We start from the raw sequence: 15000 nt of genomic DNA, 5'->3' as shown, positions 1-15000 counted from the left end.
CTGCTAACCCTCTTTATGAGCAGGAGTTATCCCGGGCCACCCCAGGGATGCCCGGTGATAAGGGTTTTAATGTCCCTGGCATCCGGAGCCTGGCCGGACTCTCACTTATTCATGTGTTCTGCCCGAGCAGAGCTGAGTGTGTTGTTCGGTAAAACCCAGGAGCACACAGCAAAGACAGAGACACTGAACACATAGTGAGGGAGTGTGTGTGTGTGTGTGTGTACATTTGTAAGAGTCAGTGAATGTACATGTTCAAGTGGAATTGATTGAATGTATATTTGCAGTACTGTGTGTGTTTGTGTGTTTGTGTGTGTGTGTGTGTGTGTGTGCGTGCGTGCGTGCGTGCATGTGTGTGTGTGTGTACATTTGCCAGTGAGTATATATTTGCAAGTGGAGGTGAGTCTGCGTGTCTGTCTTAGAGCTTAGATCGGGCCCAGAAAATGCCAAGCCTGACCCTACCCGAGCCCGTGCACGTTCTGTCCGAGCCCGGCCCGGCCCGACAATTATGAGCCCAAGCCCCGATTTCAACCCGACAACTACAGAAATCTGTTTAGAATTATCTTAATGAATAATGCAACAAGGACGAAGCATGTAGCTGCGCTGGTTGTTTATTCAGAATGGAAATGGATCGCAAATAGACCTGAACGAAGAAACGTGAACAATGATGAACACAGACAATGAACAAGAATGAACTAGTCGATGGCCTAGGAGTAGGCCTAGGCTATTATAACATTTAAACAAGGTTTTAGAATAGGCTAAATAATTATTTTAAACGAAGCAGCGTGGCGCACTTAATGCACTGGACAAAGCCGACACATCTGTTGTCACTGCCCACCACTTGTTTGAAATGGTTCCAGACCTCAGACTTTCCTCCAGACTTGCTCAACGTTAATTCTCCTGATTTTATTTTATTCTTTTACGTCTCCAAGCTCCGTGTTGCGCTCTAGCTGCACAGCACAGCCGGCCCGTTGTGATGAGTGCGAGTGGAGGAGACACGTGTGCTGCAACGTGTGTGGCGTCTTTTTTTTTGTTGTTGTTGTGCAACTCTGTACACATTTGTTACTTAGGCCCACTCTGCTAAATATATATAGGCCTATAATATTTATGGTTAGGGCATAGCTTCCTCCTCAGATTAGGCCAATAAACGCTTGATCAAAGGCCCGGCACGGCCCGGCCCGACCCGAGGGTAGTGGTGGGAAATATGGGGCTCGGGTCGAGCTTGGGCTCGGGCAGAGAATCTAAACTCTACTCTCTCTGTGTGTGTGTCACATGTGCTGGTGTTTATTTCGCTGGTGTGTGTCTGGCCTGAGGGGAGGGATAAGTGTGCATGCTAATGCCGAGCTACACTGCGGCAGGGAGTGCGTAGCTACAGTCTACATCTAACATACAACAAACCATCTCCCTGCAGTACTACACAAGCTCTGTCTGGCTACATGGGGAAACACAACAAATAACAAAACCACAGAGGGATTTAATCCTACAAGATTGCCATCCTACTCATCCACAACACAACTGAATATAAAATATATACATTATCCATGCATGTATAATGTTGAAATTATCTACATGAAAGGCTTCTGAAGACATTTACAAAGTGACAGGGATCCAGGGTACAGAGGCAAGAGATAGATGGAGATCTGACGGTAAATTATGGGATTTGATATGCTGTGGGGTTTGATTTGATACGCTATGGGATTGGATAAGCTACGGTAGCCGGCATGGCCCAGCCGGTGATACGGAGATCACTGTGCAGAAGAATTCAATGAGGAGATTACCTCAAAGTGAAATGATATGCAACAGACAGCAGGGGATGAAATGCAAACTCACGCTCACACCAAACTGCCGGGAAAGACTTTGAAAATTAGATTCACCCTCACACCAAACTTTAAGGAAACACATTAAGTATAAGATTCACCCTCACACCAAACTTTAAGGAAACACATTAAATATAAGATTCAGTTCAGGCCAATGTTAAGGTGTTACGCAACATCCCCTCTGATGATGCACTTAAATAAAAAGTATAAGCAAAACGCCAGACAGGGAGGAGAGGTTTTTGCACTTCTCCTTTGGCTCCTATTTATTTCAAAAAGTCGTCAAAGGCGTTCCAATTAAGTCGCTGCAGGAACCACATGCTAGGAGAAGAGCTGCTTCATGTCTGCTACCTCTGCCTTCCTGTTAAGCACCTCATTAAAATCCAATCTTGAATCTAATCTACACTGTACACTCTGTGACTCGTGCCTTCTGTAGATCTGCTCTCAGATTGACGACACTAACACACATTGCACGATTACTATGCAGACCGCGTAGCCATAGGTTCAAGTCACTGCGGTCTAACTTTAATATAATGCAATCAAATCTCCACTAGTTCATAGCTGTGCAAATTGCAGATCAGACAATATTTAAACTCCATAAGAGGAAGAAGAATTGCACGGCAGCCTGGCAAAATTCCTAGACCTCGTTTTATTTGACAAAAAAATTAAAGATCAAAAACTAACAACTCATCCTACTAGGACTAGGTATTGACTTTGTTCCGTATGTGATAGCCTCAACTTATTCATATATTCTGAACCAACACTGTCTGACAAAAAAGTATCCAAAATACTTCTTATTTCTTTTTTTGACTTATTTTTTCCCGTATGGCATTAAAGTATTTTTACTTCAAGTGAATGTCGAGACTTTTATTGTGAAGTAGTGATACATGCACGCCTTGACTGGGAATCAAGGGGTTCACACTTGGTTTGGTTCCTAATTCCCTTTAAATGTCCATCTTTAACAGCTATAAAAGAGCCTTCGTTAGGAACTCACTTCAATTTTGGTGATTGCTATTCTGAACAAATAGGGTTATATTTTGCGTCTTAAACTCATTTATTGTTTATCAAAATTCTGCTATTGTTCTCAAGTGTCTCTTGGAAATTAGATGAGATATTTGTCTCACTATGACATTTCTGATTAAATAAAAGTTAGAAACGACAAATAAAACAATGCCGCACTTTAACATAATTGGGCTACAACAACCCTCGGGTAGCACGGCTACGGCCCAGGGTCCCTCGGATGTTTCATGTTGAAGTTGTTCAATCATTTTACATTTTGTGTTAGTGAAACCTTTTCCCAGGCACACTATCTCTATACCTGCACACCATATCAGCAGAACAACAGCATCCTCAGCACACTGAATCAGCCCAGTGGCGCACCAATCACAGAACCACATCCTGAAAGCTTCTTCATCCTGGAGTGCAGCCCCACCCATTTGATTTGACGCTCACAAATTACTATCCCGTTGGTGCACTGTGTGTGTGTGTGTATGTGTGTATGTGTGTGTCAGTGTGTGCATGCGTGCAAGTGTGTGTCTATGAGTGTGTGTGTGTGTGTGTGTGAGCATGTGCGTGCGTGTGTCTATGAGTGTGTGTGTGTGTGTGTGTGTGTATACGTGTGTGTGTGTGTGCGTGCGTGTGTATGTATACATGTGTGTGCGTGCGTGCGTGCGTGCGCGTGTGTCCTACCAGCAGATTGACAGTGCAGCTCATGCGGTTGTTCCGGCTGTCATCACTCCTGACGGTGCGGTAGTCAAGGAGACGGAGGAGGAGACCCTTCACCAGGGCAACAAAGCGCTCCACCTCCGGCTTCAGCACCGTCTTCTCCGCGGCACATTCCAGCAAACTGCCAGACAGTGAGAACAAGCGTCACACAACACGGTGGTCGTACTGTAACTTTCGCTGTCTAACTCCTTTGTTGTTGTTGCTGTTGTTTTTACTCTCCACATGGTTATTTATTAAGAGATGAAAGAAAAATAAAGATCCATGCTTTCAGTCACTGATAGCGTCTCATGATTTCAGAGAAATATGAACAAAAGCGATGGCTGCAGTGAGAATGTGTTTAGCGGCGGTTGCGGTGAGATTTTGTGTAGTGACGTGTACAGTGAAAGTTGACCACGGTCGGTGTGTGACTTGTGTTGTATTTCTCTGAAGGTGGTGGAGGTGCTGGAGGTGCTGCAGGCCTACATTGTCTCCAACAGCTCCATGTATCTCACGTCTCCACCTCCCCCTTCCACCTCGTGGTCCAGCTTCAGGATGATCTCGTTCTCAAACTACGCCAGCAATCACACGACATCAACACAGACAACACACGGGACCAAACCGGAGCAGAGAGCCAGACACGGCCGGGGGAGAGGACACCAAACAGAAAGGTAAACACAAAGAGGTAGAGAGGGAGCGACACCAATTAGAGAGCAGTAATGGGACATGGTTTGGAATGCTGCTCAGGGTTAGGGTGTAATAAACACAGAACTGATTAAATGGAGCCTATCAACTTCATAACAACACGTGCTTTCATTCATTCATCCGTTGGGTCGTGTGAAACCGGGTGGAGAGAGAGGGATTTTTTGCAAGCAACTTTTTTTGTGTTAAGATGCAGCCGCACACAAACAAAGCGTGATTCTGAGCAGATGCAAGTCATGTTCGCTAATATTTACCCGTCTGCTGTAAGATCAACATCGTGTGCATGGATGTGTGTGTGTAGGCCTGTCGCGATAAGCAATAAATCAATTAATCGCATGATAACTTTAAATTAACTCTAAATTAATTTTGCCGGCCGCGAAAAATTTCCATTTGCATACTTTTTTTTTTTATGTTGCTGTTGTTTTTCTCGTGTCTCTCTCTATCAAAGAGACTGGATGACAAGAGTTTTCACTCCGGAGCATCGGTCTCGACAGACCCCTCTCGCTTCCTAAGCGTAACGAGGATTTAACCCTCGAGTCGTGTCGGTCACTGGTCAGCCGCGTGGTCTCTGTGTGGGGCGGCGGGGCCCTGGCGTTACACAGAGTCAGAGCCCGGCTATACGCCCGTCTTCCACGCGTCTTCAGACATTGTCTGACAGAGTGCAGCATGAGAGCCCCGTGAGCAGTAGCAAGTCAGAGAAAACGCTAGTTGAGATTTGGAGGAATAAAAAAACAAAGATGGAATTTCTTTCGGTATTCAAACCGAATGACCGTGGTGAACCACTTAACCTGTGCGAGACGGTATGTCACATTTCTTGTAAAACGGTAGCAACTGAACGCGCCAATACAACAAACATGCATCTGCACCTAAGCATGATCATCCGATACAATTTTCCCAGCTGCGAAAATAAATACAACAGTCCACAATCACTGGGGCGTTTAGTCGTACAAACAGGACAGTGCAAATGGTGTGCACTCAGACAGTGTCATTTGCTTCATGTACTTTTTACTTAAATTTTATTTATTGTTTTTGGTTATGTTTGGTTTTTATTCGAGTGCATTTTTATTTATTTTTTTACTTGCATTATTATGCCATTATTATTTTATTAGTTGAAAATAGTCTCAAAACGGCAATAGTCATCATGACAGGCCTATGTGCGTGCGTGCGTGCATGTGTGCGTGCGTGCGTGTGCGGCTGACCTTGTGGAAGTTGCCACTGTGTGTGTGTTCGCAGGTCATCATGTCGGAGAAGATGGGCAGGGTGGCTCTGCGCAGCTCCTCCTCCGGGATCAGGGTCATCTCCAGGATGGGCCCCACCATGCCCGGGATGAAGCAGATCTTGTGGCTCCCTGTGGTGTCACGCACACACAGCGGCGCACAAAACGCACACACAGCACGCACACACACACACGACACAAACACATCAGGCACCAACATGCCCAAAAGCACACGCACAAACGGGGCACCCTCACACAGTGCGCGCGCGCACACACACACACACACACACACACACACACACACACACACACACACACACACACACACACACACACACACACACACACACACACACACACACACACGTAAAATCCCAACAAGCACGCAAACACACACACACACACACACACACAATTAGAACAGCCTTGGTGGTCCCAGTCCAATCACAGGGCTCCAGTGTTTCCATAACAAACAGCGGTGAGTGGTTTCATACCCAGCTTGTACCAGATGTCCCGGATGGAGAAACCAATGAGCCTCCTCATGTCGCCATACCTGGGGACGAGAGAGGAGAGAGAGAGAGAGAGAGAGAGAGAGAGAGAGAGAGAGAACGCGCAGGCGAGAGAGAGAGAACACGCACGAGAGAGAGAGAGAGAGAGAGAGAGAGAGCGAGAACGCGAGAGAGAGAGAGAGCGAGAGAGAGAGAGAGCGAGACACATACAGAGAGACAGAGACAAAGAGAGAGAGGGAGAGAGCGGGAGAGAGAAAGAGAAAGGGAGCCAAAGAGAGAGATTGAGAGAAGAGGGAGAAACACAGACAGAGAGAGAGATAGAGAGGGAGAGAGAGTGAGAGAGAGACAGAAACAGCGAATGATACAGAGAGAGCGAGAGAGACAGAGACAGAGACAGAGAGAGAGAGAGAGAGAGAGAGAGAGAGAGAGAGAGAGAGAGAAATAATAGCGAAATAGAGAGAGTGAGAGAAAAGCAGAGCGGGAAGGAGAGTGAGATTACAGAAGGGACACACTAGACTAGGCTATGGACCAATGTGCAGATCAATAACGTTAATGTCAATCTCCAACAACAAGCGGCCCAGTGGGAAACAGAATTAGGCTGAACTAATAGGCACCGTAATGACCTCCAGCCAGCCCACGTTCAGCCTCGTCCCTGGGACAGGAGCACGCACAGCCCCCAATGCGCCATGAGTGGGCACACAGTAATACTGTCAATAGGCTAAGATACATCACAAATCATCCGGAATTTGATTAGCACCGGGAGCGCTGGCAGATGTAGGCGGCGGGGGGAAAAAATGAAACGTTTATACGGGCTCTTCGCGTCGTCTTACTTGGCCAGGATTTTGTTCCTCTTGGTGTGGGAGAAGTGCTGAAGCTGCAAAGACTCCTGGGTAATAAAGGCCACCGCTAAGTGGAAGTAGTTATTCCACAGCTAGGGAGGAAGAGGAGGGGAGAAGACAAAAGACAGAGGGTAAAGTGGATTAGCGTTATGTAATATGTATGGCACACACCCACACACATGCATTGGATATTTTGTATTTTATATTCTATCTATTCACCTGCTTTGGCAATCTAAACGTTTGTATCCCATGCCAATAAATGCTTTTTTGGAATTTGAATTTGAGCGAGCGAGAGAGAGAGAGACCGACCTGCACTTCAAAGTCATTGTTGTTCAGGAACTTGTGATTCATGGTGTCGGCATAGGTGTTAATGGCTCTCAAGAAGACTCTTATAGAGAGAGACATACACACACACACAACACACCAAACACACACACACACACACACACACACAAAGAAATACATTCAAGTATTGTACAATCATTTGCAGATGCATGGGCATGTGTTGTATATGAATGCCTTATCCCGATGTACTGTGCATACACTGTCTAACACGATGGGTAACAATTAATTACAATAGTGCTACATCACAACGGTAAAGTCGTTTATACTTTAATTGTCAAATATCTTATATTTCTAAATCACTTAAACAATACGGGTCTAACATCTGAACAAAAATATAGAATATATAAGTATAAAAGGCTGCCTCTTCATCATTAACACGTAGAATCACGGTCGTGGTAAGCCTTGTCCCATATCTATATATACATCTGTTACCTCACACCATCAAATAAGAAAAACTCAAAAGTGTGAGGCAGAAAATAACCCTCAGCTATTACATAACGTGACTTCAAATGCACTTGATAAACTTCCTCACCTTGACAGTCTGCATGCATATATAACCAGATCTGTCTGTGGAATTGGGTTAGGTTTAGCTCTGGAGGTCAGTCCCTCTCCATCCCATAACAACTATCAGTAATTGTTATCCAGAGCTTAATTCACTTCTCTCTCCCCATTCTCAGACACTACTCTCCCACGCCTGGGCAGGAGTCTTCTTTGTTCTATCTTCCTATTAAGTTGCTAACCCCTTTGACTAAAGGTGCCCCTTATCACCCTCTATTTCACTCTGAGCCTCATCCCTCCGTCTGTCTATCTTATCTGCCTGTCTGCGTTGCTCCCCTTTTTTGGTTTTGTGATGCCGTCTGACAAAGGAGTCCCTGTCATTATCAGTAAGTGGAAATGGAAAAACTTAAGTGAACACGCGCGCCAACACACGCACACACACAAAGCAACAAGTGTTGCTAGAGTGAGTTCCCCGCTCCGTGTGTCTTATGTCTTCGCATCACCGGCAGCTCAGCAATTGTTTCAGACAGTCCTCCCTCTCTGGCTCTGCGCTACGTCTCATGTGAGCCGCCTACAGATCACTGCAGACATCAATAGTCCTCAAGCAGGATGGAGTGTGTGTGTGTGTGTGTGTGTGTGTGTGTGTGAGTCTCGTGTGTGTGGGAGAGTCTGCGTGTGTGAGTGTCAGTGTGTGTGAGAGTCTGCGTGTGTGAGTGTCAGTGTGTGTGAGTGTCTGCGTGTTGGTGTGTGTCGGTGTGTGTGAGTCTGCGTGTGTGAGTGTTAGTGTGTGTGTGAGAGTCTGCGTGTGTGTGTGTGTGTCGGTGTGTGTGAGTCTGCTTGTGTGTATGTCGTGTGTGTGAGTGGGGGGGGGTGGCTGAGAGGCCCTGGGATGGCTGTGTCTTGATTGCCTTTAATAGCACCGTGGGTGTTGACAAACACAGTCCGCAGCAGTCTGGAGGTCTGAGGAAAGGTCCTGCTCTCAACAGCTGAGTTACCGGCTGGGGGGGGGGAACAACCCAGAACAAACGACACGGGGGCCACAGAGAAGCGGTGGGCGGGGGAAAATGAACTCCGTCGCGGTTCCCTTCCACACCTCCATCTGAATCAGGGTCCTCGAGCGAAGGTGTCAAACCAGTGATATCTCCTGGCCAGGGTCTGACCATGCTAGCCGAGCAGGATGAATACATTAAGAAAGCAATATGGTTGGGCTTGATAAACGGAGGGAGACCCCAGGGGAACGCGGTACGAGCGGTATTGTCAGGGACCTGTCCTGTGGGGACAGAAAGCCATCAGGGGCCCCGAGTTATTCATCTCCTTCCTCTGTTCGAGTTAAAGACATTTCCGAGATAAAAACATTTGTTGAGTCGAATGTATCATGAATACAAGTCTTTCAAATACGTTTCAATAATGCTTAAAAATATTAAAATGTGTAAATATTATTTGGCTATCCTCTTCAGATTGTTCCACTTCGATGATATCGAAATGATTTATATTTTACAGTGCTGTATTAGAATATTTTGACATCCAAAAGTTTTGCCGAGACTTTTTGATTTACAACTCAATATATACACTACATCAAATACACACTAGAACTAGAATTTCATGGACAGGGCCGGACTGGGAAAATCATTTAGTTTAAGTAAAATAATAATTAACCATTATTATAATATACTTAAGCATCTCTCCAGAGGAAGAGAACGATACCCTATTTAGTTAACTGATACACTACCCATCAAAAGTGAAATGGTTCTTTAGCCAACACAAACATTAATTAGCACAGACCTTTCACTGTAATTACCATAGCCTGAATATCGTGACACATGGAGGCTGTTGCCGTGGAGCTAATGCACTAACGCGTGCACACACACGCACACACACACATACACATACATGCACACACACACACACACACACACACACATGCCATGCACGTACAACAAAGACAGAAGTCTTGATCATTTTAACAATAAAATGATGAGCTCACAGTAGGAGCTTTTCAACAAAACAAATGAATGTCAAGCAATATTGATCCCATTTACTGAACAAGACATGCCAATTATGCCACCAATGTCTTTGAGGAAATTAGAGCGAGGACAACCACTTTTAATATCGATTCGAAGAATCCTTGGCAGCTTTAACGCTGGGCTTTGGACAGGAGACGGTGATGACACATCGCTAACGTGAGCTACGGTAACACTTTGTCGATCTGTCCGTGTTTGGCAGCATCTTCCTGCGAGGGCCTTTCATCTCCCCCCTCGCTCTCTCCGCCCTTCCTCGTGTTTCCACCGTCCATCCTTCAAGCGCCGCTTTTGCCGATTTATTCCGTTAATCTACAGCCTGGGGGGGCCGTTTAGCAGGGGGGCCGGGGCCCCCCGGGAAAAACACCTGCCGGGTGCACCTGATGCCCCGGACCGGCCCTGTTCACCGGGTCCCATTCATCCGCTGACGTTCCCGAACGATTTGGGGGAAAACGTCAGTGTTCAGTGTCACCTCTCTCCGTTATCTATTATCTATTCTATTATTTAGAAGATGTCTGGAAGGGAAAGCCTTGTATAGGCCCCCGCCCGTCAGGCGCACTCGCAAAGAGAGGGGGGAATATTTCACTTCCAGACCCAATGGGCCGTGCTGTTTGGGTTGCTGCCGGTGGCCATATATATCCGAGGGAGGCAACACAATGCTGCGCTGTGAAAACCGAATGTATAATAAGCAGTTTGTTTGATCGATGGGCAGACCCGTCTGCGCTGTGCGACGGTTGCCGTGGGTGCGTGCGCACTATAAAATAGCGCTGGCTTTCGTAATAAATGCAATGAGTTACGGTGTACACTGTACCTGTTCTGAACCATGATCATAGCCATCCAGTCCGAGGGATACACGTGCTTTCCGATCAGGTCCCTTAAACAGCAGGAAGCTCTCCATCAGGAAGTCCTGCAGGGGAGAGAAGGCACGCGCCGTGAGACACACCAGCGAGAGGCTGCGTGGGAATGCGGCTCGCGCGTGACTCTGGGGCCCCATTGTTAAAGCCAGGGAGGGTAACTTTGGAAGAAACCAGCCTGAGTAAGCAAGATTTAGAAAGAAATCAACCGAAGAAATCCCAGCCCCCCCACTCCTCCCCCACAGGCCCCCCCCCCCCCCACCTAAGTCAGTCCCCCCCAAATCCGTAACTAGCAACAGCTCTGCCTTTCTGAAGACTGAGATCATGCGCAGCGAGCCCACGGGCAGAGGTAGCGCACAGGCAGTCGGGGTGGGTAGGCGCCACCGATCATTTCATTTGGTTCCTGATGAAATAAGTGGACAGGCTTGTTACCGGCCGGCGACAGCCACAGATACCAGTGTGTTTAGTTTATTTTGTCAGAGTGCGATTGCTGTCACACTGATTTAGTGAGGATTTAGTGATTGCTGTCGGGGGTTGATTGATTCAGTGATTGCCGTCGGGACATGGAGAGAGATTCTACGAATATGACAAAATATGCTTGTATCTGTTATTGATTTATGCATGCCTGTATGTTCTACTTTATTACTTGGGCTTATTCTATATATATATATATATATATATATATATATTAACACTACTGTGTGTCTCTATAGGACATAACAGACCCTTTCCTTGTCTGAAGAACTACAAGCTACCGAATGAAGAATCTCTCTTGACTGCACTCTTGGGCCGTGGCGTGTGGCTGCTGCTGTCTCACCACCAGGTCTGTGGTGCCGGTGAAGGGTCTCGATGTAGGAGGCGTAGTGGCGGTTGTCCATCTGGCTGAGGATGGCCGTCATGCAGGCAACCACCCTGGCCTGGAAGGAAAGAGAGACACACACAGGATGTGACTATGTACTGTGTTACAATCAGGCTCGTTCATTCATTCATTGATCCTTTATTCGGGTGAGGCTCCCCCATGGGGTGCGGTGATGGATGATACAATGTTGGGCACTATGTTGTTGTGGTTGAAGAAGACAATGGCCACAGCCGCACTGGGAGTACCATTTCATTTCTTTATTTTCATCTATGAAAGGCGCAGTCATGGCAAAAACTAGAATGCAATTAGCTTAACCAGATTCAGGGCTGCTAAGAGGCTTCTTGTGCACAGATTGCGCACAGACAAACTGCAATTTTGGCTTCCGTTCGTCGTTCAGTGATGCAATTATTGTCATGGAAACGGCGCCACTCGAACTCCACTTATGGAATTCTAGAAATCCGCGTTCGCACATTATGTAAAAGAGACGCGCTTGCGTTCTCTTTTAAGACAGAGGTGGGAGATGGTGAAGGGGTGAGAATGGTGATTGTGAGGAGCCGTTCTGTGGCTGGCGTCAGTCTGCTGCACAAAGCACAACATGGACACCGGTACAATATCTGGATCTCAAGCATTAGGGATAGAGCATACCGATGTGTGTTGGGTTGAGGAAGAGGTAGAAAAGAAGGGATGAGGAGGTATAGAGGTGATTATTGTGAGGAGAAGGAGGAGGAGGAGGAGGAGGAAGTACTACAAAGGAAGGAAGGGCTCCCGTCGTAGGACATTTCAAGGCAGCGTGTTTGGAAGAGCAGACGACAGTACAAACTCTTTGAGCTGGATTAAGACGGGGGGTAAATCCATGATTAAATGTTTGAAAACAGTGCTTCAAATCCTCCAAGGGGGGTTTACAGAGACCCAAATGGAGAGAGAGAGAGCGGGCGAAAGAGAGGGCAAGAGAGAGAGAGAGAGAACGAGAGCAAGAGAGAGGACGAGGGAGAGAGAGAGAGGGCGAGAGGGCGAGAAAGGGAGCAAGAGGGGGCGAGAGAGAGGGAGAGAGAGAGCAAGCAGGAGAGCGAGAGACAGAGAGAGAGAGAGAGAGAGAGAGAGAGAGAGAGAGAGAGAGAGCAACAAACAACAAGCCCAGTCTCAAAAGGCCCTGTGAAGGCCTGTGGATGAAGAGCCTCAAACCAAAAGCTCTGAACATTAGTAGCCCTCTGATTGCCACGAGCAACGCAGCAGGTGGAGAGGGGAGATGGTTAATGATTGGCTGAAGGGTGTGATATGAGGATTTGGAACACTGTCTATAGTTTGGCGTCACACTCCCCTCGCGTCTCGCAACTCGTCTGGTGGTGGATGTGGGATGATACTCTCTCGCTCGCTCGCTCTCTCTCTCTCTCTCTCTCTCTCTCTCTCTCTCGCGCGCTTTTTTTCACCCTACTTTCCTATTCACACCTATTCATCAACCTGCAATCACAGCCTTACATCTGCACCCCCAGCCTCTGCCACGCACACACCCACACATGCATTCATCTGCCCACATACACATACATACTTACATGCACACACCCACACACTATTTACGTCCCCCACCCTCCCCTGTCCATTTCCTCTCAGCCTTCCCTCCCTCTGCCTGTGTCCCCAGCCTGCCTTTATCTTACCTGACGAGCTCTCTGACATCTCTCTCTCTCCACCCACCAAACGACTCTTTAATCAGCTGCAGCCTGCCCCTTTGTCTGTCTGTCTGCCTCCTACTCCCGTCTCTCTATCTTGTTGCAGGTTTGTCTGTCTCTCTCTTCGGCTCTCTGCCCGTCGCTTCTATCTGTTCATTTTATGAACATGTGTCTGTCTGTCTGTCTGTCTGCCCGTCACTTCAGTCTGTCTGTCCTTCTGCCTGTCTTCCTTCTGTCTCTCTGTCTTCATATGTGTATTATCCGTACGTTTGTCTGTCCCCATGTCTCTCTCTTTCTCCATATCTGTCCATCTGTCTGTTTTTCAGCCTGTCTCGCTGCCTTCATTTCTGTCTGTGTTCCTCCGTCTTTGTCTCCGTGTACGTCTATCTCTCCTCCTGCCGCTCTCTGTCTCCATGTCTGTCTATATGTCAGTCTCTCCGCCTCTCTCCCCAAGTGTCTATCTGTCTATCTGGATGTCTGTCTCTCTGGGGTAGCTGGTGGCAGTGCTCAGGAAGACAGACGGATTGACAGAGGACGCAGAGGGAAGACAAGATGATGGATGGCTGATTGTTGATAAAAGATGAGCGACAATGGAATGTCTGAGTGCTCCCCTGTGATCAAAATGCGAATGCCTGAGTGTTTAGGTTTGGTGCTGTGTGTTTCGGTTTGTGTATGTTTCAGTGTGTGTGTGTGTGTGTGTGTGTGTAGGGGGGGGGGGGGTAAGTGGCGTGTGTGTGTTTGTGTGTGGGTGTGCGTTTATTTTTCTTTGTGTTTGTTTAAGTGCAAAGTAGAATGCAAAAATGCCCCTGCAAAAACACATTTTGTTCATTCACCATGACTGTGAAGGGGATGGCTTGCGTTCATATTTCTAAATTAATTTCGGATCGGATCTCTCAGTTGCTCTCTCACTTCCCCCCCCTCTCTCTCTCCACTCTCTCTCTCTCTCTCTCCCCCCTCTCCAGCCTCTCTCTCTTTCCCTTTCTCTCCCTCCTCTCCCCCCCCCTCCCCTTCCCTCTCTCTCTCCCCTGCTCCCTCCCCCCTTCCCTCTCTCTCTCCCCTGCTCCCTCCCTCCCTCCCTTGCGTATCCCCCCTGCGTGAGGCTGCTTGCGGTGTGTGATCCTGGGCCGCCGTGGCGTCCTTGCCGAGGTTCCGGGCTTCACACTAAAGCGGGCCGGGGCTTTTAATGTGGCGAACGCCGGGGGGGCCCTGGAGCGGGCAGGCAGGCGGCCAGCGGGGGGGGGACGGCACCAGCACACTCGGGCACTTTGAGCCAAGGCTGCACCTGGATAACTTCACTGTTTCACCCTCGGAATTATTTATATCATATCGTCTTTTACTTTGTAGTTGATGGATTATTTTATTTTTAATACTGGTACGCTTGTGTTTTATTCCCCTATAGGTTATGTCTTGTAGTTTATTCTCTTATATGTATCATAGTAAATGGACCGCATTTTTATGGCGCTTTTTTAAGAGCTTTAACAATCTTCGCCCCGACGTTCACCCGTTCATCACACGCTCACGTGTCGACGGCGGCGTCGACAACGCAAGGTGACAGCCTTGGTTCGTCGGGAGCTGTTGGGGGTTCAGGGGTCGAACTGGCGACCTTCCGGTTGTCAGTCAACCCGGCTCTACCTCCTGAGCCACTGTCCCTTGAAATCATCAGCCTTCTTCATATTCATATATATATACACTTCTTCTGTGTGTCGCTCGCTTAATAACAGCGATAATAACTGCATGAATACACATACCTCGTTTAGGAACACCAACACCAACACCTGCTCTGAACAGATCCCAGAAAAAGCACCCTCTCACGTTGGCATTCTGGGACACTGCCTTGTTTCCACTAACAATGGTTTTGCTACAGCGCTTCTATTTAACAATCCTCACTGTATCTCTCCTGTATCTCTCCTCTGGAATAAGAAGCACGCACACACACACGCGCACAAAGACAAACACCCAAAGGCAAATACAGTCACGCACACAC

The 15000-nt window shown here is 47.5% G+C and overlaps 1 protein-coding gene across 1 annotated transcript in view; it reads right to left on the bottom strand.

Annotated features, from left to right (window-relative positions):
- Positions 1–15000, bottom strand: part of dock2 (dedicator of cytokinesis 2) — a gene marked incomplete at its 5' end in the record, with an annotated part of 45096 nt that overhangs the window by 19145 nt on the left and 10951 nt on the right. The window contains 10 exon segments of the mRNA XM_084469082.1: positions 3501–3657; positions 3999–4084; positions 5414–5562; positions 5925–5983; positions 6770–6870; positions 7088–7166; positions 10451–10512; positions 10514–10546; positions 11311–11334; positions 11336–11410. Coding sequence (XP_084325208.1) covers positions 3501–3657; positions 3999–4084; positions 5414–5562; positions 5925–5983; positions 6770–6870; positions 7088–7166; positions 10451–10512; positions 10514–10546; positions 11311–11334; positions 11336–11410 — 825 coding nt within the window.

Source organism: Micromesistius poutassou (genome assembly GCF_964030765.1).
Source record: "Micromesistius poutassou genome assembly, chromosome: 6".
NCBI classification, from domain to species: Eukaryota; Metazoa; Chordata; class Actinopteri; order Gadiformes; family Gadidae; genus Micromesistius; species Micromesistius poutassou.
The sequence above is the reverse complement of the archived record's forward strand: the minus strand, read 5'-3'. Positions and strand labels throughout refer to the sequence as shown.